General features: G+C 47.0%; 1 protein-coding gene across 1 annotated transcript; it reads left to right on the top strand.

The window, feature by feature from the left end:
* The first annotated feature begins 16,629 nt into the window (after positions 1–16,629).
* LOC136551548 (DNA topoisomerase 6 subunit B-like) lies at positions 16,630–23,640 on the top strand. The gene is given in 20 exon segments (XM_066543085.1): positions 16,630–16,828; positions 16,831–16,927; positions 17,029–17,081; positions 17,408–17,505; positions 17,598–17,703; positions 17,841–17,975; positions 18,067–18,118; positions 18,243–18,307; positions 18,895–19,001; positions 19,142–19,244; positions 19,321–19,406; positions 19,485–19,681; positions 20,078–20,193; positions 20,291–20,376; positions 20,459–20,531; positions 21,891–21,982; positions 22,067–22,205; positions 22,275–22,369; positions 22,709–22,883; positions 23,158–23,640. Coding segments are annotated over 20 exon segments (2,079 nt in total). The 5' UTR covers positions 16,630–16,771; the 3' UTR covers positions 23,305–23,640.
* The last annotated feature ends 957 nt before the right edge of the window (positions 23,641–24,597 follow it).

Below are 24,597 nucleotides of genomic sequence, written 5' to 3' on the forward strand. Positions count from 1 at the left end.
CCGACTTTTATCTGTCTAAGCATGGCTAAGCATAACTAGGCATTTACGAAGTAAAACTGGTAACATGGTAGATATGGAAAAACAAGGTTGGTAATGCACCAATTAGGTTTCCACTCAACTCCTAATCACTTAATGTAGTATAGAAAAGCAAAAGCAATAAAAACTTGTAAAACACAAGGTAGGTTTAAATGCATCCGGGGCTTGCCTTGGTTCACGAAAAAGTTAGGTTCCTGAGACGTTCCACAATTATCAGATCCGACCTCAACAGACGGATTAACCTCCTCCACAACTTGATTAACTACCACATGTTCACCTTCGTTCACTACACATAGTAACAATGCCATGTTTGACATGATGCGGGATACAAAACATGATGCTTGATGATGGATGCAAAATTAACAACTCGAATACAACTTTCCTTCGTGGTACAGTTGCAAGTCAAACTAACTAAGCCTTTTTTGTAACACATACTTCAATTGCCAAGGATCATTACCAACTAATGACCCAAGGTCATCACTCAATCAAAAATTCAAGAAAAACCTAAATCATTAAAGGTTACTATTTGCTTTTATGAATTAATTATTTAATTCAAAATTATGAAATAAATCAACTTGTTCCAATTAAGCTCAAAATTTTTGTAAAGGTTCATCACATGATAAGTAAGTGGTAAAACAATTTTCATAATTTTTGGATATTTAATTAAGCCTAGAAAAATCATGGAAACCCATTTATTAATTAATTGTGCAATTTTCATCACATTAAAAAAGTACTGAAAACCAACATTTCATATTTTTCTTAAATAATATACATCACAGAGAGGTCACACAAAAAATTTCATAATTTTTGGAACTCTAAATAATTCTACACAAAAATAACAAAAACTATCACTATTTATTCCAATCTGCAAAATAGAAAAAACCATTTTGAACACTGAGTCACTGACAACCGACCCCACATGTCATCCCCTACCTCCCGTGCCAACCACAGCGCAATAGCTTTGACCGGCAAAATCTCACCGACGGCGAGGTCACCGGCGATGGCCAAGGTACAAACATGATCACTACATCATGGGGCATCGATTTGTGGCACTAGCGAGACCAATTACAGACTAGACCAAGCACTACGTCGGCCATGGCGGCCACAACTGCACGGCAGTGCTACGTCGGCGATAGAAGATCAGTAACGGTGAAACAAATAACTCGGGAAGAACCAGGAGCTCACCCCGATCATGTTGAAGGCGATGGACGAGCTGGAGGAACAACGGAGAGGCGGGTCGACTGTCACAACAATCACAGCAGCGCGAACCACGTCGGTGACGATGTTCAGGCGACTACGATGGTCAAAGGGATCAAATAACTGATCATAGAGCAACATAGGATCAAGGCGAAGCTGGTGACACGCTGAGCAAGGACAAAGACCCCACCATGGAGCTCTAGTCATGGCGACATGCACACCACGGTGAGGTTGCCGGCCGCGGGGAAGAAAGACGTGCACCGTGGGTTCCCGACGGAGTCAAGCTTCAAGGGTTGGTTGACTAGGTGCGCAAGGAGCAAGCAGAGCTTAGACGCTACTTTGCCAAGACTGGTTTGCACTGAGGGGGCGAGGCGAGCTCGATGGAGCTGTAGTGGCGGCGTTGGGAAAACAAAGGAGGAGAAAGGAGAATGGCGATGACGTTCGAGACTTAACCAGTGGGCAAAAAGCGGTGGTGAATGGTGCGCTTGACACGCCACGACGACGCAGACACGTCAAGGCCAGAGGTGGCATCTGTGGGCACGTGTAGAAGCCGGTGGAAACATGGCCGGTAGTGGAATGTCGACCGCGAGTACTGTTCACCGAAATTATAGAATTGCCACCCGCCTATTTTTCTAAATTACTCCCAAATTTATATCACAACTCAAAAATCTCCAAAAATAAAAGTTGTTCAAAATCCAAAGTTCTACAACTTTGCTTTTTTAACCACCCCCTAATTCGGTCCACATTTTGAAATGCAAATTTGAATTCAAATAGGGGACATTTAAAGAATTTTGCCTTTTCAAATTACTTCAAATTTTTCATAACAACTTTGAAAACTCCAAAAACAAACTTTGTATAACTTGACAAGCTCTACACTTTTACTTTTAGGCTCAACCCCAAAATATGCTTAGATTTTTAGGGCAGTTAGATGCTCAGCAGGAGGGTATGGTAGAGAGCGACCCTAGCGACAGTTTAGATGATGACTACCAGGATATCCCTCAAATGCCTTCTCGATGACATGACCATGAGGTCGGTAGCTCTAGTTTAGCTCTACTTGCACCATAGACAGACCTCGCTCTACTTGCTATACTTGAGCGGATGAGGCAGGACTAGGCTCGCCAGGCCCAGGAGATAGCAACTACTCTAGCATAGGTTTAGGCTAGACAGGATGAGTTCCAGCGACAGCAGTAGGCTATCTAGCAGCAGCAGCTCCTCATACAGCAATAGTTACTCGGATTCATGCAACATGTTGTCACTGCTATTAGGGCTCCACCGCCATAGCCTTCACCCTAGATCGGCCAGCCTGCCACCACTTCTATGACTCCAGCATTATAGCCAGCGGCATAGTTTCCTTCACCTATAGAGCAGGTGTCCTAGTGGTTTGCCTCGCTAGTGCTAGCCCTACAGTTCACACCTCTACAGACGGGCTTTACACTGGCTTAGACTTCCACGCTGCTTGTGCTAGATACCTTAGTTTCTAGGAGCCTTGGTGCTACCTTTAGTGAGTTGACATGGTAGCCTACTCCAACATATCTACATGTCCCTAGTCCTTCCACAGTTGCTTCTATTACTGTGACTACAGAGACGCTTCCTTCTTTAGTTGCATCATCAGAGCCACCTGCTACAGTCATACCTGTAGAGTCATAGGTTGCACTAGTTCCAGAGTAGACCTAGACCGCTTCAGCATCACTTCTAGCGCTAGAGGGTCAGACAGCTCAGAGCTCAGGATCAGATGATGATGTCACATAGTTCCAGATCGATCACCGCACCCCAGCGCCTGACTCGTCCACTGCAACCCCATTGATCAACCCTTAGGTTTTGGTGCTTGATGCCGAAGGGGGAGAAGGATCGAGTATGATTGACTTAGGGGGGCGACATATTTAGGGAGAGCTTATCTATTACATTTGGCTTTTTATGTGTGATACATTTTTATGCATTCATGTTTATTATTATGCATTGAACTACATAAGTGTGATTGTAATCATGATATTAATGTGATCGTATTATTTATGTGATATGTGACATGTGTGCCCTCTACTTGAATTATTTATATGTCATATCACTTGGTTATGCTCATTTGTTTTGCTTCCGTGGTTTACTTCGATGCAAATGAGCTTTATTACTTGTACTCATGCTTATTTCATATCTATTGAGTACATCGTGTTGGCTTGGGTCATATAAGCTTGCCTAACTCTCTTGTTCTTATTGTTAAAAGCTTATATGAACCAAGCATGTTGAAAACCTCATCTCTTTCACATACTCGAGGTTGTATTGTCATCAATCACCAAAAAGGGGGAGATTGAAAGCATCTAGGCCCTAGTTGGGTCTCGGTGATTAATGATAATACGTGATTACTATAACAAATGTGTGTTTTCAGAGGCAATTAGTTAGGTCATGGTAATGGCAATTGATTGGGTAATCATGGTTGTCATGCCCCTACGGTGGAAATCATTTTGGTTTTAAAAGGATGGACAACAAGGTTAAGGATGGACTAGTTCTAAGTGTCGTTTGGTGTTGAAGAGACACTTAGAGTAGTTTAGGACTTTATTTTTCCTTTGGCCATACTATTAAGGGGGGTATGGATGGGTAGCTTGACCTAGGTGAGTCTAGTGGGTTAGGTGTGGTGCATACTTATCAAATCTAGCACTAGGTAGCTCCTAAGTAGCCCTAAGATCAATTGGAGCAAACTTCATTCTCATATAATTTCGAGTTGAAAGTGAATGGAGGGTCAAATGTTGACCGGACGCTGGTTTCGGTGTGACCGAACACTGGCGCAGAGTCCAATCAGTTCATCTGATCAAGGTGAAGTCAAATGTGACCGAATGCTGGGTGCCAGAGTCCGGTCAACTCTAGTAAGGTCCTAGAGAGGGAGGATCCTGATTGGACGTGCCCGGTCAGTGCTGACCAAATGTTGGTCAGGTTCCAGCTACTGACCGGACACTGAGCAGCAAAGTGACCGGATGCTGGGCTCCAGAGTCTGGTCAACATTAGTAAGGTTCCAAAGGGTAGTTTTTGTCATCGGACGCTGGTCAGTGTTGACCGGACACTGGTCAGTGTTCGGTCACAACTTAACTGCTCGGTGGCGGGGAGAACTGACCAAAGCATCTGGTCACCTCATAGTGGCACATAACAGTTCGTTTTGAATGATGGTGAATAAATACTTCCTCATTCACTTGAGGGAGCACTTTTGCTCATTCCAATAGCTGAGAAACACCCTTGAGAGTGCCAACAAGAGCAAGGTCCTAGTGAGGTGATTGAGATTTGAGAATCCAAGAGAGATGCCTCATTAGTGAAAGCAAGAGTAGCAAAGTGTGTATCCACCCTTCTCATTAGGCTTGTCATGGTCAAGTGAGAGTTCGTGCTTGTTACTCTTGGTGATCGCCATCACCTAGATGGCTTGGTGGTGATTGGGAGCTTGGTGATCATTCGGTGGAGCATATGGATGACCCAACTCAAGTTATGAGCGGTTGTGGGTGATTCACCCCAATGGATGTCAAAGAATCAACCCGTAGAGAGCACTTGATCCTTGTGTGGATTAAGGGGGAGCTACACCCTTGCGTGGGTGCTCCAATGAGGACTAGTGGGAGTGGTGACTCTCCGATATCTCGGCAAAACATCACCGCATTCCTCCTCCTCTCTTTACTTTAAGCATTTACTTTGAGCAATTCAATTCTTGTCTTTACATTCATAGAATTGCCATGCTAGAGTAGGATTGGAACTTAGGTTGCAAAACTTTTGTGCGGTGGAATATTAGAAACACATTCTAGACACAAGGGGTGAAATGGGTTAAGTATAGGGTTTAATTATTGCAAAGAATTTTAGAATTAGCCTAATTCACCCCCTCTTGGGCATATTGATCCTTTCACTCTTCTACTCTAATCTTGCTCTAATTTATTATTAACAAGTTAATAATTACATGTTTAGCGCTAAAAGGGCTCATGTAACACTGGAGGTGTTACAATTAGTGAGATCAGAATCAACAACTTTCTCAAAACAAAAGCATCTAACACCTTTCCTGGCTTTCTTAGGGTTACCAAGGTGTTTTATTTATAGGATATAAGTTGAATTTGGATCCAGAGATGGATGAAACCTGTCGGGTTCATAAACCCGGGGTCCCTTGGGGACTGGCTTCTGCGCCAAGGCTCGGCCCAAGAATCTAAAAACAACAGGGCAAAGGAGCGGTCTAGCAACCAACTGGAAGGCCAGGCCCAAGAAGAGCAACGCCCACGCGTCGGCTACTTTGGCCCACCTATCCGACCAGAGCGCTCAATTCAGGCTTCAACTGCCTCCGGATGGCCTCTTCGATCGGAAGGCCTACCCCGAGCCCTACTTCTAACTCTGACCCCACGTCCCTCCGACCGGGGCTCATAGGAACCCTGCTCACCGCTCTTCTCCGACCGGCGCACTCAGAGCCGACTGGAGCCATTCGACTGGGGGCACCCCGTTCGGAAGGAACCAGAAGACATGCGGAGAAAGGCAAGGCAAGGCTCACAAGTCAAAACCACTATACCAGGGACCATACCCTACACAAAACAGTACTCTATAACCACTTTGACACAAACAGTATTGTAGGCGCCGACATCTCCCCCTACAGTTTTGTAGGGGCCGCTAAAACTCCCATATGGTAAGCCCCCCGTGTGTCTCTGGACATCGATAGCGGTATGGGCACTAGGATTTGCCATACCGGGTGAACATAGCGCGACTCCTCACATGCCACTAGGCATCAAATAGTATTTGTAGGTACCGGCATCCATCCTTCCTAAAGAAGATAGCACGACCTCCCGTGCACATCTAACATTCTACAGCGACACCAACAGTGTTGGGGGCGCCTACCATTATCCAATCTTCATCAAGCGTGGGCAGTAAGGCTTAAAGACATCCATACCCTCTCCCTCTCACCTGTAGAGTCATCCCCTTCATCTATAAAAGGGGATGCGCTCCCTCCAACAAGGGGACCAATAGAAGGAGGCTAGAGTTCCTTAGATCGACATCAACACCTCACAACCACAGAACCACCAAGTTCTGACTGCAAGCACATGCTCGAACACCTAGCTCATAGCGAAGTTCTTGTCACTATCGGCCCTTTCGGTCGGAGCTGACCAGACCTCTTATACGCCCCATCTTTCTCCCTCTCGTTTGTAACCCCACTACAAACTTCGAGCACCTAGGCTTAGGAATAAAGTCACCAACCGACCCCAACTGGATGTAGGGCGTGTTGCCCAAACTAGTATAAATCATGTGTCATTGAGTGCTAGGCCACCTCCGATCATAGTGTACAGCAAAACTACAAATATTCACTAGTTGGTCACTTTCTGCACCGACAGTTGGCACCGTCCATGTGGAAGACGCTGTACGTTCAACACCTTTTTGGTCATCGGATGGCCCACTTTTCTGCCACCCTCATCCTGGCTGGCTCGGGTGATACAATTTGCTTTGGCTCATTAGAGTTCCACGCACTCTCGCCCACCGGGATGGGGGTTCCACCCATCTTCGCGCCATCCCACGCCTTTCTCTTCGGAAGCCTAAACTTCATCGCCGACCGACTCAGCGTACTCCACCTCCACGAGGAGGCTTGCGACCCAGCACCCGTCGGAGGGATGTCCTCCATCGACTCCGGGACACGTGACTTCGACGGTGCAACATCTGTGCTTCATTCCGAGCAAACTCTCTACTCAAACCCCACTGTGAGTAATATACACGCTGTTATGTACTCACCATTCTCTATCTTCTGTCGATTACCTGGCAAAACCCCATGGTCCCTAACGCAACCACCATACGACCTGTTCCCCTATGACCTTACGTCTTTCGCGAACGCATACACCTGGGGGCTCCGAAGGATGCTCGCACCGCCCCCTCTCGCATCCGAATTCATGAGAATGGTGAGCTATGCTCCCACCTATTTCTTTGACCTCATGGATGATGATGGCGAGAGTGATGGCTCTAGCATCGGCGACATGGCACCTAGCCACCGTCCGTCCCGAGAGTGCGCCATGGCAGACCCTCCGGGACACCTACCGATGGAAGCAGAGTTCTCATGGACTCACGCCCCTCCAGGCCCCCATGCGGAAACCCTTGAGCTCACACCTAAGCATGGGGAGGAACTACGACAACAATGGCTGCATCAGCCATCGACTATGTTAGCACGCTCGGCGCACCACACTACGCCCTGGGCGCATAGACCGGCAAACGACGCTTGGGGTCGCACCCGTCAGCCCTAGCGCAACATCTCGGTTCGGGGGACTAATCCCCTGTAGTTCGCTCGGGCCAGTCAAAACGTTGCCGCCGCAGCAATGCTCCTACGTGACCTATCCAAGCCAAATGACCCTCGTGAATGGGCAATCCACCAGAACCTCTAGGCACTGCTGGAGACCACCGCCATTCAATAGGCGGAGTACTCCATATCACGACGCTGACTCGTGACCTCGCTCCCGTCTAGGGAACAAGAATGTAGCAGATGGGGCACTATACCCTATCACCACAACAGCCATAGAGTATGGGACAAGAAGCCGCAAGACTTAACGACCACCCTGTGTCGACCGCCTATCTACACGCGGCTTGGGCTGAAACGAGACACACATAGCATCGACCGAAGTCCCAGCCCTAACCGCCTAGGACCACGGACCTTTGTCCAACACATCTAGCAAGTGTTGTTCCCACCACGCTTCAACGAAGGCCACGGTAAAGGTAAGGCCAAGCGCCAGGATTAAGACGAGGGCCCCTCCACATAGAGGGGAAAAAGAACAGAAAGGATCACTACCAACTGGCTAACTTCACGTCGGTCGCCATGGCTGATCACGTAGGCACGCAGCCCCAGCAAGACCCTTCGGGCCACTTCCACAATCTCATAGAGGGCCCATGCACCAACCACGACTATCCTATCAAACACCTCTATAAGGACTGCCAGCTCCTCAAGTGCCTGCTGAGGTAAGCTGGCAGGCCAAAGGAAGAAAAAGGTGAGGAAGCAGCAACCAAAGAAGGGGGCACAGCGGGCAAGGATCCAGACAACTGAAGTGATCCGACCGGAAGCCTACCGACTGAAGGACGACGATGACGACACTCTCTCTGAGGACCTTGGAATAGCATATCGTTTCTTCTTTTCCTAAGTTTTAGTCTTACCTTTACTTAGCGAACGCTCCTATAAAAGCATCCTAACCCAAACACTTTTTGGCTCAGGGCGCTCGGGGGCTCCACTATGGGGCTCTACTACCCCTCTATTTTTGTTTTACCTTAAGTACTCTTTTACTTTCATATGGAAAAACTCCTTCCTACCTAAACAAAAGGGCAGTTCGTTCCTTTGATTTACCTTACGTAACTTTGCTTTAGAACATTTCGACTGGTTGCACCCTGTCTTTTCCTACGGTTACAACCGGCCGAGCCTCGCGGGCCACACCCTGGGCTCACAAAGTTGCAGCCTATAGAACAAATAGGCAGGTACGAGAGAGAAATAAATGTAAAACAAAATTATGCTAAGGGAGAACTAAGGAACAAAAGGGAACAAGCTTCCCCGAACGGAGCAACTCCATCACAAAAATAAAAACCGATTCCAGTCATTAAAACACCCATGAACGTTTTACACAGGGGTTCCCCCCATGAACTTAAACTTCTTACATTTACTAACTACTTATATTTATCAAGGTATTAAACCGACCCAGCGGCATCTGCTGGCGGCACAACCGACGAAGGCGTAGGCTGCTCACTCCCCGGCGGCACGACATTTGGCTCGGTCGAGGCCGAGGTGACATTGCCCCCAAAACCAGGCTCTAGACTATCCGTAGGCTCGGAAGTGTCCTCTCCACACATGCTTCGGGCCATGTCTTGATGGCGAACATCCATCACCCACTCGGTGGAGACTTGCTCTAACACCGACCGCGCGTGCGACAGCAAGCTCTCCCCGATTGATTGGATGTCCTCTATGCTCAGGCCTTCAGCATACCCGCTACAGATAGTGGCGAAGTCTAGATTCGGGTGGTACGTCACCACCGAGGTCAGCACCCTCGATGCTCCATAAAATAGCCCGCTCCTGACAAGGTCCTTGACCGTGTTCGGGACCTCCACTAGCTGAACCGTAGGCGCGCTGGTACTTGGCATCGACCCGAAGAATTCTGAGATGACGAGCTGGGCAGCGTTGCAGATATGGCTGAGCTCCCCTTCGAGAGCACGTCACTCTTCATGGGACTTGGCTAGCTCCTCGACATTCTGGCTAAAGTTTGCCTTGGTCATCTCCAGGTCTCGTTCTAGCACCTTCACTTTTTTACCCAGCTCCGCAAGAAGGGCGACAAGCTCAGAAATAGGTTGGGGGAAAAATCAACACCACGAGAAAACAAAAAGGTACGCACCGATGTGAGAGGCCTTAAGGGTGGAGAGATCCTCTGCCTGCCGAGCCACCTGCTCACGTAGCCGGGCACTCGCGTCCTCCATCCCCATCACCTGGTCCCGAAGCACGAGCACCTCCCGATCCGCTTCCGACTGGGCCCTCTGCTCCACCTCTAGGGCCTTCTATGCTGACTCTAGGGCAGCCCACTCTGACTCAAGGGCTACCAAGGCCTCTTGAAGCACCACCTTGGTGTTCACTAGGAATGTCCGTAGCCTCGCCCTAGTCTCTGCCTAGCAGACCCTTACCGCCTCGAGCCCTTGCTCGGCAGCAGTCGCTTGCTCCGCCGCACGCTGCCCCTCTGCTCGCACCGCGGCCGCCCAGACCTAGGACTCGTGGCAAGCGGACTCCACCCGGCGCTCAAGCTCGGCCATCTGGGCGTGTTCCACCCGGAGGAAGTAAGACTTGCGAGATGACGCCTTCCTTATTTCCTATGAAAAATAGGCATGCTAATGACAACCAATGAAAGATTCAAAGGTTGAGGACAAGTACCAGAAACCAGAAACTCACCTCCGCGGCGAGCTGTAGGTTGACCTCAACCAGCTACCGAGCAAACTGAGCCTCCTTCTGGGCGTTCTCAAGCTTCGCGGATAGCTTGGTGAGTTCAGACAACGTGGCATGCCCTTGCCCCCCAAAAATGTCCTAGAGTTGACACTCCCAGGAATCCCGAAGGACGAACCATGCCTTCGATGGGTCCTCAGGGCTGGGCCACTCCAGGTCACCCTCTGATGAACCACTAGAGGGCCCAGCCTCCGATCGCACCACCGCCAGCTTCTGTGGTGACATCGGTGGTTCCGCCACAGTATCTGCCTCGTCATCAGATGAGATCTCCACCACCCTCGCTTGCATGGGACGCCGCTGGGCGTCCCAACTCCATCCCGGCCATGCTTCCCTCCGGCGCCTTCGGCTCCGATGACAAGGATAGGTTGTGTAGCCCTCCACCCAGTGAGGTAGGGAGCTCGCCCCCCCCCCTCGTCTCCTCCACCGTGACCGACGGAGGAGGGGCCGTAAGAGTTACCTCCAACGCCACCTCCACCATCGGCACTAGGATCACCGCCAACACCGATGCCGTCGCCACCACCCTATCAGCAGCCACCCTGGGGGGGCACCACCCCCGGGAGGGAACACTATAGGGTAGGCCTCCAAGTCTCTTGCACAGGGGTTAGAGCGGTGCTCAACCCCGACATCCCCTGGCCACTAACGGAAAATACAGGTGAGTCACACTCCAAAAAAGACTCGACCGGCAAAAAATCGAACAACAAAGGGAAACATACCGGGAGGTGAGCGGCATGATCCTAAAGGCAGGTCCCAACAACAATGGACCTATTAGACGAGGGCCGCTCCCAGACTATGACCCGCACCCCCTCGCTTTAGGTGGGGGCAGAGTTGTTCTGACCGGCTCCTGCCTGGCCTGCAGGTCACTACGATCACTGGCTCAGGACTCCTTGATTGGAGCAGTGGACGGAGCACCCTTTAACCATAGGTCATGCATCGCCTGGGTGCAAGTCTGCTCCTCAGACCGCCCGAACTGCTCGACCATACCCACGATAGGCAGGGCCTCCTCTGGCTATGAGCCAGGTGTTGGGACTGGTCCCATCGGCACACGAGTGCCAGTCCGCTCCTCAGGCCACCCAGCTCACTTGGCCACATCTGCCACAGGCGATGACTGAGCTGGCAATGCCACCGAGGGGTGCGGTGACCATGTCTGCTTCGCCGCCCATTCACCAACAACATCCGCACTCGCAGTGTGCTTCCTCGACGTAGGAACCTCCGCACACTATGTGGCCTCCTGCTCCTCACCAGCGGCCACCACCGCAGTGTCATGACGCTCTGCTAAGGTCACGGCGACCTCCCAACTCTCCTCCTCATCGGAGAAGATCATGTCATCCAAATCTATAGGATCATCCGACGCGAGTTCCAACTCGACATCGCTCTTACGTTCCCCGGTCCTCACGCGCCGGGCGACCTCCATCTTCTTATCTTCCTTCTGCCAAACCTCCTTAGTTTTCTTCTTCTTCCGGGTGTCCCCCGCCTCCTTCTGGGTGGCTTGCCAGGCCCTTCCCTCTGGTCCCTTAGGAAGGTGCGGCCGGGACTTGTACCTCCCAAGCCCCTATGGAATGAATGAACCAAAATAAAAAAAGAAAGGGGGCAGAGAAAAAGCATGAACAAAATAAGGGGGCATACCAGCGTGGGCACGATCAAGGCATTGAATGGTCTGGGTTTTCCCACCACCATCTCTTTGGGCCTTAGCTGCAGCACTCGGCCGACGTGACTCTAGATCTCATCGTCCGGTAGCTCCTTTAGTGACGCGCGGTCTGGGTCCAACCGGTCACTGTACGTCCACATCGGGTGCGTCCTCTCTGCCAACGGCGCAACCCGACGGCGATAAAGGGTGTGGAACACCCGCACCCCATCAAGGCCACCCCTTATGAGCTTCCAAAGCTCCTCCTCGATGGCCTCCACCTTGTGCCTCTCTATGTGGGTGCAGCCCTATGACCAACTCTTCTGCTTCATCGGCCTCCCACCGGTAAACGCTGGAAACGGCGCCCCCACCGGATTCCTAATGTAGAACCACTCCCCATGCCATCCTCGGTTGGAGTCACATGGGGAATACGTGGGATACGAGCCTCCCACACGTGGCTTCCTCTACCGGGTGAAGCCTCCAACCGATGCAATCTCGGTCGAACTCCAGTCCACCATAGCTCTCCCGAAGAAGAAAAGCCAAAAGAGATCCGCATGCGGCTCCATCTCGAGGAAAGCCTCGCAGACGGTGACGAAACCAGCAATGTGCAGCACCCCCATTGGATTGAGATGCTGCAGCTCTAGACCCCACTCGTTGAGGAGCCTGCGCAGGAACCAGGGCATGGGGTATCCTAATCCATGCTCGTGGAAGGTAAGGAAAAACCACCTCATCAGGATGAGATTGCGGGAACTCCTCCCCTCCAGGGACCCTCCAGTGCACCACCTCCTGCGGCGGCAGAAACCCCTTCACAACGAAAGCCTCCAACACTAACTTCCTCATGTTGGACGTCCACCAGTCCAACATTTCGCTCTGGATCAAAAAAAGGTCGGTGAGTTCCTCTCTTCTCCCTCGCTCTCTCCCCTTCTTTCCTAGAAACCTCTGTGGCTCTTAGGAACGCTCATGGCAAAAAGGAAGAGAGAAGGCGGTGGTAGATGAAGAATAGGCAAAAGAACGAAACAAAAACCCTCTCCCTGCTCCTATTTAAAGGAAAGGGAACAGCAGTTAAGGAAGGACACACCGATTGGGGAAGGCAGAGCGGCAGAGCAAGAATTTCTCTCTCTTTTCCATTTAATGCAGATGAGACGTGCCCTGAACCGATGAGATGCGCCCCGCTCGATGGAACAGCTACTGATCGGATGGGATGTGGCCTGGCCATGGCCCACCACAACCACACAAACAACCACTACCACACGATGGGCATAGGAACCGAAGTGCCACCGCATGTGGGTGTAGGGACCAGAAACGAAATCTCCGCCAGAAGAGACCACCGGACCTCCCTGAGTCGATTGAATCACCTAGGAGGGACACTAGGCGATAGGTAAGGAGCAAAGGGATGCCTCATGTAGGCCATGCCGACTCTGTCTCGAACGACGAGCATGGGTCCTGATCGGACATTTCTGACTAAAGCTCTCTGAGCCCCATCACTCCAGTCGTCAATGTAAACATTGCCAAAACCCCCTCTATTTCTTTACAAATCATTCATACATCCATATGCGCACTCATCTCATACGCCTGAACCCCCCGGACGATTAGGGCATGAACTACCCGGGGGCTTGGGAACTAAGCATCGCACGTGCAGCAAAATGCACTAGAACGCTCCGTGTTGTGCCATGAAGCGGCGGTTGCCTCATTTGACATGAGCAAACAACAAAGCCAGGGGAGAAAACTATAGATGAGCACCATGCGGCCTTCGCCTGGTCTAGCAAACTGGGTCATCTCAACCTTCTTGTTCGATCCTGAACCTCTCGCCAAGCCCACAGAATCTCCATCGAGGGGAGGCCATTAGGCCACCCGGGTCAATCTCCGGAATGACCTAGGCATCTACTGGGTTGTAGGTAAAGGAGTAGTGGAATGCCACAAGAGGGCTATACCGACCCCATCACGAACAATGGACTCGGATTCCGCTCGATCACACCCGTTAGCGAGCTCACCGAGCTAGTCTTCGAGCTCGAGCGATCAGGACAAGTGACAAAACTCAGCCCCTCCAATTGTGAGGAACCAGATGGGGTAGCGCAAAACAACTCACATCGACCCCCACGAAGGCCCAACAAGGCTTGGGGGATCAAATGCCAAAAACTTTGGGACCGCGACTCCGAACTCGCGTCGACAGGATCTATGACATCCGGCTATGGCTTAGGACCACGACTTCAAACTCGCATCGACAGGATCTATGACATCCGGCTACGGCTTAGGACCACAACTCCGAATTCACGTAATGGCTTCACTTCCGACTACGCTACAAAAAAAATCTAGGGACCACGACTCCGAACTCACGTAACAGCTTCACTTCCGATAAAAACCCTAGGGACCGCGACCCTGAACTCGCGTTGATAGGATCTATGACATCTGGCTACGGCCTGGGACCGCGACTCCGAACTCGCATAATGGCTTCACTTCTGACTGCACTCCAAGAAACCCTGACCAGGGACCATAACTCTGAAACTCGCGTAAAAACTAACTGAACTAACTACCCTCGGATGCCCAGGCCGCACCAACATCAGGACCCACGGGCTCTGTCTCATCCGTCTTTGGAACTAACCATTTCAAAACCACGGCGTGCACCGACACCAGGGTCTGTCTAAACTAACTTCCTCGCTCAATCCACGACACACATCGACACTAGGATCAGTAAGTTCTGTTTAAATCCAATCTTCGCGCCTAAAAACGCCTCGACTACATAACATCACCTTGGTTGACAAAATTCCATCTCAAACTAAAACACGCACACATGCTCGCTAAAACAAACTACCCGGGGGCTACACCCGCGGGTGCGCTCGTGCGCACCCATCGACAAGACAAAATCCCCCAGACGATTCTACCCAAATCACCCGGGGGCTCAGGGGCTTCCTGTCGGGTTCATAAACCCAGGGTCCCTCGGGGACCGGCTTCTGCGCCAAGGCTCGGCCTAAGAATCTAAAACAACAGGGCAAAGGAGCGGTCCAGCAACCGACCGAAAGGCTAGGCCCAAGAAGAGCAACGCCCGTTCGTCGACTACTTCGGCCCACCTATCTGACCGGAGCGCTCAATTCAGGCTTCAGCCACCTTCAGACGGCCCTCTCCGATCGGAAGGCCTGCCTCGAGCCCTACTTCTGACTCTGACCCCGCGTCCCTCCGACCGGGGCTCATAGGAACCCTGCTCATCGCTCTTCTCTGACCGGCGCACTCAAAGCCAACTGGAGCCATCCGACCGGGGGCACCCCGTTCGGAAGGAACTAGAAGACGTGCGAAGAAAGGCAAGACAAGGCTCACAAGTCAAAACAACTGTACCAGGGACCATACCCTGCATGAAACAGTACTCTGCAGCCACTTTGACATAAACAGTATTGTAGGCCGCCGACATCTCCCCCTACAGTTTTGTAGGGGCCGCTAAAACTCCCATACGGTAAGCCCCCCGCGTGTCTCTGGACATCGATAGCGGTATGGGCACCAGGATTTGCCGTACCAGGTGAACATAGCGCGACTCCTCATATGCCACTAGGCATTAAATAGTATTTGCAGGTATCGGCGTCCATCCTTCCTGAAGAGATAGCACAACCTCCCATGCGCATCTAACATTCTACAGCGACATCAACAGTGTTGGGGCGCCTACCATTATCCAATCTTCATCAAGCGTGGGCAGCAAGGCTTAAAGACATCCGTACCTCTCCCTCTCACCTGTAGAGCCATCCCTTCATCTATAAAAGGGGGATGCGCTCCCTTCAACAAGGGGACCCGATAGAAGGAGGCCAGAGTTCCTTAGATCGACATCAACACCTCACAACCGTAGAACCACCAAGTTTGACCGTAAGCATATGCTCGAACACCTAGCTCATAGCAAAGTTTCTGTCACTCCTCCTCGGCCCTTCCGGTCGGAGCCGACCGGACCTCTTGTACTCTCTATCTTTCTCCCTCTCGTTTGTAACCCCACTGTAAACTTCGAGCACCTGGGCTCAGGAATAAAATCACCAACCGACCCCGACTAGACGTAGGGGCGCTTTGTCTGAAACCAGTATAAATCCTGTGTCATTGAGTTCTAGGCCACTTCCGATCACAACGTACAACAAAACTATAAATATTCACTAGTTGGTCACTTTCTACAACCGACAAAACCTATGAACCAAATAAAAAACATGTTAAACTATGAGTAATTGTACCAACAGTTGAAAGGGCATCAACAGCAAGAACACAATGAGGAGAGGATGAGAACCCACCCGTCCAACAATGTGGCCATGCCAGACCTTCGAGTGCCGTTGGGTGTGCACCTTTGTTCATGTGCTTGGTCGTGCAAGGTGTGCGCACACGCCTCCACTGGGGCTGTGCGGGGCTGCACACATGCCGCTGTCGAGGCAGTGCGGGGATGCGCACGCGTCTCTGCTTGGGGCTGCCGCCGCAAGCGCTCCTGCCTGTGCCACCGTCGCCACAGCCGGCGCCACTCCTCGGGTCGCTCCACCCTCCCTGATCCATGCCCCCCGGATCCGAGGGAAAAGGCTCCTCGTTGGGAGGCAGAGCCAAACCGCCGTTGGCCATCGCTTTGGTGCAGTGGTGAGTCGCGATGGTTCGGGAGAAGAGAAAGAACCGATGGCTCATGGATTGTGACCTGTTCGTATGGGTATTTTGGTCTATCCTCCAATTTTTTCAATTTTTGATAGGCACAAAATGTTATACCCTGACGGTAGTGCTAGATAGGAGATAAAAACAAACCCCAGTGCTATATTAGGAAAATTTGATCTTGGGACGCTATATAAGAAAACATGTCATTTTGTGACGCTAGATTGGGGGATTTTCTCCTTTATGATGGACCATTCAGATACATCTGGTACGACAGTCTCCGCCCAAAGTTCCTAAACCGTCTCCGCTCAGACTTTTGAGAGCTCGCGCTCTGCAATTTTGTACGGACAAACCCCAAACCCTAGCGGATTCCCTGTCCAACTCGATCCGACCTCGCCATGGACACCTCCGACAACGAGGCTACTGCCGCCGCTGCCGAGGCCAAGAAGAAGACAACCCCAAGGCAGCGGCGGGCAAGGGGAAGGCGACGGGGAAGGGGAAGGCGGCTGCCGGTCCCAAGGCGTCGGCCAAGGAGAGCAGCCTCCTCAAGCAGAGTGAGCTCCCTCCCCGATCCCCTTTCTCATAAAGAATTTCGTTTTTTTTTGTGTCGGTTTATCTTATGCCTTTTGTATCTTTTCTGGGGTTTCTCCTGCAGAATCGCCTGCTGAATTCTTCGCGGAGAACAAGAACATTGCCGGATTTGACAATGTGAGTTGTTCTCTAAGGACTTTTAGCCGATTTGGGTGCAACAGCTAGATGTCGCGCATTTGGAAATTTAGCTAGGTGCAGGTGCCCTATTATCTTGTCGACAGACAGTATAATTTCTTTATTTTCCTCCTGGTTCATGCGCAATGTAATCTAGAAATTAAACTTAGACCACATTGACAGTGGGGAACAACAGAAACTATCAATACCATTGTTTTGATTCACGGATATTACTCACTCTAGTTGTAGTACACTTTTGGGTAGGAAATCTATCAGATACCATTGTAGTCATTATTTCACAGAGATACTGATGTAATGGTGCTGGCCAGCCTGGTAAATCCCTGTACACAACTATGCGGGAGCTGGTTGAGAATGCCCTTGATTCCGCCGAATCCATATCAGAGCTCCCTGATATAGAGATTACAATGTAAGTACTCCCCAAATGTATTCTTTGTTGTCTTTTCTATTTTGCAGTATGGGACAGTGCCCCATAACTTTGTTTTGCCATATCCTTGTCAGAGAAGAGATCACAAGGACCAAGTTCAACACAATGATAGGGCTAGAGGATCGACAGCGTTTTGACGAGGCACTATATGATGATTTTGAGTCAGAAAAGGATCGTGAGGTAAGATGAGCACCTAGGTTTGTATTAGTTTGGACATTGTGGATGTATTGAGAGGCGTTGTGGACTTCACAAACTTACCTCTTTGTATTATTCGTAATTTTAAGTCTGATAAAGTTGTATGATTTCGCAATACTTAGAAACGCCTGGCCAAGGAAGCACGTTTCCAAGAAACTCAAGCTAAAAACGCTGCACTTGGGAAGAAAGTTAAGGAGGCTCCATCTGTTCGAGGAAAAGGTCGGGGTGAGGCTGCACTTTTCAAAGTGACTTGCAAGGTATTGCCGTGACAATGTGATATATCCGACGAAAATATATTTTCTTACTTTTGATCTTGACTAATCCACCCCCCTCCCCCCGTGGATGCAGGATAATGGTAGAGGTATGCCACATGATGATATCCCAAATATGCTTGGGAGAGGTAGGTTTTTAATGCTATCTTTAATCCATAAATGCTGAATCCAAACAATTTTATCCTTTCTTGCTTGGAGAGGAGATAGTACCATGATGCCCAATATCATTGGAGTTATTTACATTTGGTGCAGTTTTGTCGGGCACAAAGTATGGTTTGAGGCAAACACGTGGAAAATTTGGACTCGGTGCTAAAATGGTAAATTTTTTTGTGTACGCTGTTGAGAAGAAGCTTTCTAAATTGTATGCTGTTGTGAACTATTGTTTTGTATCTTTTTGATAGATAAGAATGAATGCAAACAGTTAGTTGATTTCTACATTATCATGAAATATTGAAATTGTTTTCTTTCTTTTGCTTGGGAATGACTGTCTTTGGGTTTGGATTGGATAGTGCAAGTGTACAACCAAGCATTACTCATTTTATGCTGTTTGTCATGATACTTTTATTTCATTTCTACATAGCCATGTAAAACTTGCATCATAACTAATGTAAAATGTTATTACAATCATAATAGCAACTTGTTTGCAGTTGGCATAATCATCCTTTTCTTTCACTTTGATTATACCTTTTAAGTGATCTATTATTAGTTTGTTCTCTTGTTTGTTGTTTAAAATTTGATGGTATTCTTTTGCTTAACCTATCCCTTGTCTAAGAGATACTCATCGTGTTTTGCCTCTGTAAAATAGCTTATGACAATAAACATGTGACCTATAGTATTCTCATGGATTATTATTTTTTTACTGGCTCTAATGTTCTGTTTACATTATAATTGTGGATTAGAACAGGCACTTATATGGTCAAAGATGAGCACAGGACTTCCTATTGAAATTAAGTCGTCTATGAAAGACCAGAACTATACTTCCTTCTGTCGTCTGGACATAGATATTCATAAGTAAGTAGAGCTTGTTTGTTTGTGTGTATGTTCAACACACGTACTGACTTGATATTGCATTTTGTCTCTATTTATGTCACTTTGGTAACTTCTGCAGTTTACCTTTACCATGACCCATTTTGGTGTATTCCACTTCTCAGAAATATCCCTCATGTTCATTTACATGAGAAAAGAGAGAACAAAACTCACTGGCATGGGGCAGAGATTGAAGTTATAATTGAGGGAAATTGGACAACTCATCGTGTGAGTAGCACGTTTTTGGAACATTTGAAACAAGGAATTGTGCTGTAAAGCTAATCAAGTGATCTCTTTTGTGCAGTCAAAGATCCTCCATTATATGCGTCAGATGGCAGTCATCACGCCATATGCTCAGTTCCTTTTTAAATTTCTATCTGATGCAGCAGAGTAAGCATTTCGTTTATGGTTATTTATGTTGTGCGAAAGCTGTTGCCATTTTTTCATGAATGAATTTGTTTCCTGCAGCAAAAACTTAACAATAAAGTTTGCACGCCGGACAGATGTTATGCCTCCTGTTCCACTTCAAACAAAGCATCACCCATCTGCGGTCGATTTGTTACTGATAAAACGCTTAGTTGCAGAGACTACAAAGCAAAATCTTTTACAGTTTCTACAACACGAGTTTGTGAATATAAGCAAGCCACACGCTGAACGTTTAATTGGTGAGTTGTATGATATGCATTGTGGCTGACCTGGTTATTGTAAACTAAAAAAAAAATAACTAAGTCAATATAGTTTCTATCTGTTTTCAACACATCATGGACCACTATAGTCCAATTTTCTAGAATAGAATCTTTTGCGATCGTGAAGTAAAGCTTCCTTTGGCAGTTTGATCTTTGTCTTGGTGTTTATGGTTCTGAGTTTCCGTTATGTCTCTAATGTTGCTTTTTCAAAGTATTCTACTCTCCACTAAAATTATTTACAAATCCTATTATAACCTGTTTTGGGCTAAAAATGTAGTTGTATTGTTGTTATACTTTTGTATTACTCTGTATCTAGGCTTTACTATTCTTGTTATCAGTTCTATGTTTTAATATAACATATTTTTGATTTGGTAGGGGAGATGGGACCTGATTTCAGTCCAAAAATGACAGTTAAGAGCCTTACTTCTCAGCAATTAGTTCGAATACATCAACTATTTAGGCAGGCTAAGTTTGATGATCCCAGTGGCAATGTATGCATTCCCTACCTCCTTTATTTCTCTGCTATTCTTTGGCTGCTCTCATATGTGCAACTGGTCATCGTGGTATCAAAATCAACCAATTCTATAGTGTCTTAGTCCTGCAGGTGAATATAATTTACGCCTGGGTATCATAAAAGAGTTGCACCCTGATATGGTTGCAACACATGCAAGCAGGTATATCATTTTAAACTCCAGAAGGGATTTCAATACTGCATATTTGAACAAACTAATAACTTAAATGTTGTCCTCCGTTCAGCGCTCAGGTTTTTGAAGGTCACCCATTTATTGTTGAAGCTGGGATAAGCATTGGTGGAAAAGATGTTAAACAAGTAAGGAAACACTTCAAGTTTTACTCTGTACGGCAACATTTATGCTTTATTTATTCTGTTAAAAAAGATTGTAGAAACATGTATTTTGTTTGTCCTTTGTGGTTCCAGCAATTTTCAATGATAGGCAAATAGCCCCCCAAACAGATCACCAGGAACTCCCATACACACGAACACAGTGGGTTTGGTGGCTGGAATGACTTAGTCATTCTGATTTTCTCTCCAATATTTTAGGCTGTGATAGCCTTGTAATTAATGCAGAATATTACACAGTTAGCCTCTATTACTGTTATTACTTCATGCTGAAATTAAGCTCCTAGACACAGGATTATTCCCAACATTCAATTTGTGATGGTATTATTGTAAAGATCATGATAGTTGATTACTCCTATTTGATTTCCTGTCTTATTTGATGCTAACATTTTTAAATTTCCCAGGGTAGTTCCTTTCTGTCTGAGATACTATACTGAATTAAACTCCTAGAATGGCCTGGCCTGCAACAACAACAACAACAACAACAACAACAAAGCCTGTCCCAAACAAGTTGGGGTAGGCTAAATAATCATCAAACATGTAAACAATTATGACATTAAACAAAAGAGGAAAGATTATGCTTGATAACTAATACCCATAACACTACTTCCTCATGTTGACTAAAATTATAGGGAAACATGTTAACTTCTAATGGCCTGGCCTGCAAAAAAAGAAAAATGTTAGAATTTATGAATTTCACCACTCTAAAAATTGGAAGAATGAGAACTCGCAATTTTGGCTATCTGTTGAGACCTGGGCATATCTGATTTAAACAGTAATAGCTGCTTGCACGTTTTAGATTCACTGAGTTCTTCCACTTCATTGATTTGATGGCGAAACTTTTAAGGAGCAAACATAATTGTTTGTCAGTATTACATTGAGCTCCAACTATGGGGAATGTTCTTTCCATCCTTTGCTTTTTAAATTTTACTCCCTCCGTCCGTGAATAGAAGGCGTAACCACTTTTTTCTATAGTCGGCTGAGTCCTGGCACCATTCACGCGCATGCAACATTTACTGCTGTGCCTGCTAACGTCCTTGCCTCCCTCCTCCCTCGCCGCATGCACAGACCGTTACTCACAGAGCATGCATGTTCTCTTTCTCGCACGTGGAGGAGTGAATGGGCTGGCCATTCCTGCATGCACGCTTGCGCGACATCCAAAACGCTCTCCTTGGAACGCACGTAAATTAGATCGTTTATTGGTCTTGGACTCTTGGTGCTGGAGGAGTTGTGCCTTCTATTTACGGACGGAGGGAGTAACTGACAAGATATCACTACATGATTCTACTGGGATTAAAATTCTTATATTGTTATCTTTGTTTCATTCAGGGTCTAAATATTTTTAGGTTTGCAAACAGAATACCGCTTCTTTTTGAACAAGGTGCTGATGTCATCACAAGAACTGCTCTAAAAAGGATCCCGTGAGTATTTTTTTAGCTTGGTTAGTGTATCATTAGTATCAGATGTTCTACCTATTCTATACCTTTCCCCATCCTGCTTTTTAGTTGGAGCAGCTACAAAATTAATCATCAGCAAGATAAGATTGGTGTCTTTGTGAGCATTGTAAGTACAAAGATACCTTTCAAAGGAACTGGAAAGGAGTACATTGGGGATGACATAACTGAAATATCATCTGCTGTTAAGGTACATTCGAACTTCCCTGATTAACTGTGTCTGTAAGGCCACATATTAATCATCCTCTTGCACCTCCAGTCAACCCTGAAGCAGTGCTGTCTTCAACTGAAGTCTAAGATTGTGAAGAAACTTCAGGCTCGTGAGCGGCAGGACAGGAAAAGGAACCTGAACAGGTAGTTTCTACTTTCTACTTTGGGGGTCAGAGTGTTGTATAATTAGAATTATGGCAAAGCTCCTGTTTTTGAAGCTGTACTGAACCGCACATTCCATAATACTTGTTGAATGCTGATATTGGTTGGTATATAGTGTTACTACTGGCATTCAGGCTGACAACGTAAACTCCTGGGACTAAAACTCGTCTTCCCTAATCCTTACCAGTATTTGTAGAAAAACTACATTCTGTGATAATGAATTTATTATGAACAAAATGACTCACATGCTGCTTCACACTGACACAAAGTTCTCCCAAATTGTATGCATTTTTATCTTATTTTACTATTTTATATTTACAGATATATTCCTGATGTTGCAAGAGCGATTATGGAAACTCTGGTAGAAATTGCAGATCAATCTCCCCCCAAACGGCCACGCTATGATAAGGAAGATGAGGAACTCCTTGAGAAGGTAAATTCTGAGGAGGTGACAGAGATGACATTTAGAGACTGCTTGACTCAGCATGTTGAACAGGTAAGAAAAAACTTATATATAAACAAAATAAAGATAAATCTGAGTCTGGCACATTTTCTTGTGTGCTCTGTTTCAAGATGTGTCTGCATTACTTTTCAGAAGTCATATATGATATATTGAATGAATTCGTTGCTGATGTAGAATACAATCACGTCATATTTGTTATTGCTTTTTTTTTCCTATTGCAAAGCTGCATGACGTCTGGAGTGCTGATAAATTAGGCCATCAAACGTTCTATTTCAATCATCTGTTTATTTTTTTTATTATTCCCCAGGTTGACTATGAAATGGCACTGGACTACGCCATGCAGAGTGGAGTAAGCCAGGAGCCCCGAGAAGCAATATATTTGAACTCACTTGAAGGATCTTACAAGTTTGTCGACTTACAGAGTCCAGTCTTCGTGTTCAGATTTGTTCCTTGAGAGGGAAACTTACACGTCCACCGCCCTCAGGCCCATCAATACCAAATTCCCATAGTTCTTAGGATGGAAACTGTCCATCAATTGTATTGATATTGTACCTGTTGAACTTTATGCTTAAGCTGTTTTGACTGAGCTGTTCATGTAGCGTAGGCATTAGTGCATTACAAGTTGCCAAGTAGCTTGAACCTAGGATGCCTGGGTGGGGGGTCTTTTTTTTAATAAACATCACTTTTTTTGTGCTTTTAATGTATTTTTTATTTTTATGCCAACCAATTTGCATGATCCTTGTTAGTTGTTACTGCTATTGCCATATTCTAATCCTTAACTAATTGGCCACTTCTTTATTTCTTTTTTTCCTTTGATAATTATGTTATGTCCACCATGACATCTCGCCTGACCTGGTGAACTAGCTCGTCCTCAACCTGCAATGTTGGATAGAGATTTGATGAATGTTGCATCCTCCATTGAATTTTATGTATCCAGTTGATTTGCCCATTTGATTAGTAATCGGAGGGTGCCTCTATATAGTCGAACCCATAGTATCTTTTTTTCTGGTTGTGGTAATGCATGTCCTTCTGGATGATTGGTACTGGTGGCAGTTTGGCTATTGTCCATGGAATTGCTTGGGTAGACATATATGGAAAGGAAAACATTGTGGATTCTGCTAGATGGTGGCAATTCCAATCGGTAAGCAATTGAGTATATTCTTTCTATGATTCTGAATGGCACAAAATATTTAGGAGGTAATTTTGTTTTGTTGCTGTTGTTATTGCCATGGTTGTCATGCCAGGAGTTTTAGCTATACATAATCTCCGATGTTGAAGTGTCTCTCAATGGATGTGCTTCTCATTTACAGTGCTTTTGATATTGGTTCTAGGCTTCTTGCAACCTTTCATGAGTGGTAGTCAACAAGTTATCCCTTTTAGTTTCAGACAATAAGTCTTCCAATGCACCTATTTCAAATGTTTTTATTGTTGCAATGATGTTGTTTGTAATGCCGAGGGGTAGGATGTCTTGTAGCAATATACGGCTCAGGGTAGCTATTGTATCCAATCTTTGGATTTATGACCTGAAAAGCAGCGTAAATATATTACGATTACCTTGTTGACACCTTCTGATTGGCCATCTGATTGATGATAATCTGTTGAATTCATGTTTAACTTAACCTCTGTTAATTTGAACAATTGCTTCCAAAATTTAGTTGTTAGGACCACGTCTCTGTCACTTACGATTAGGGATGAAAACGGTACGGATATTTTCCGTCCGTATTCGAAACCGAATCCGTTTAGAGGG

The sequence above is a fragment of the Miscanthus floridulus genome, chromosome 4 (assembly GCF_019320115.1).
Source record: "Miscanthus floridulus cultivar M001 chromosome 4, ASM1932011v1, whole genome shotgun sequence".
NCBI classification, from domain to species: Eukaryota; Viridiplantae; Streptophyta; class Magnoliopsida; order Poales; family Poaceae; genus Miscanthus; species Miscanthus floridulus.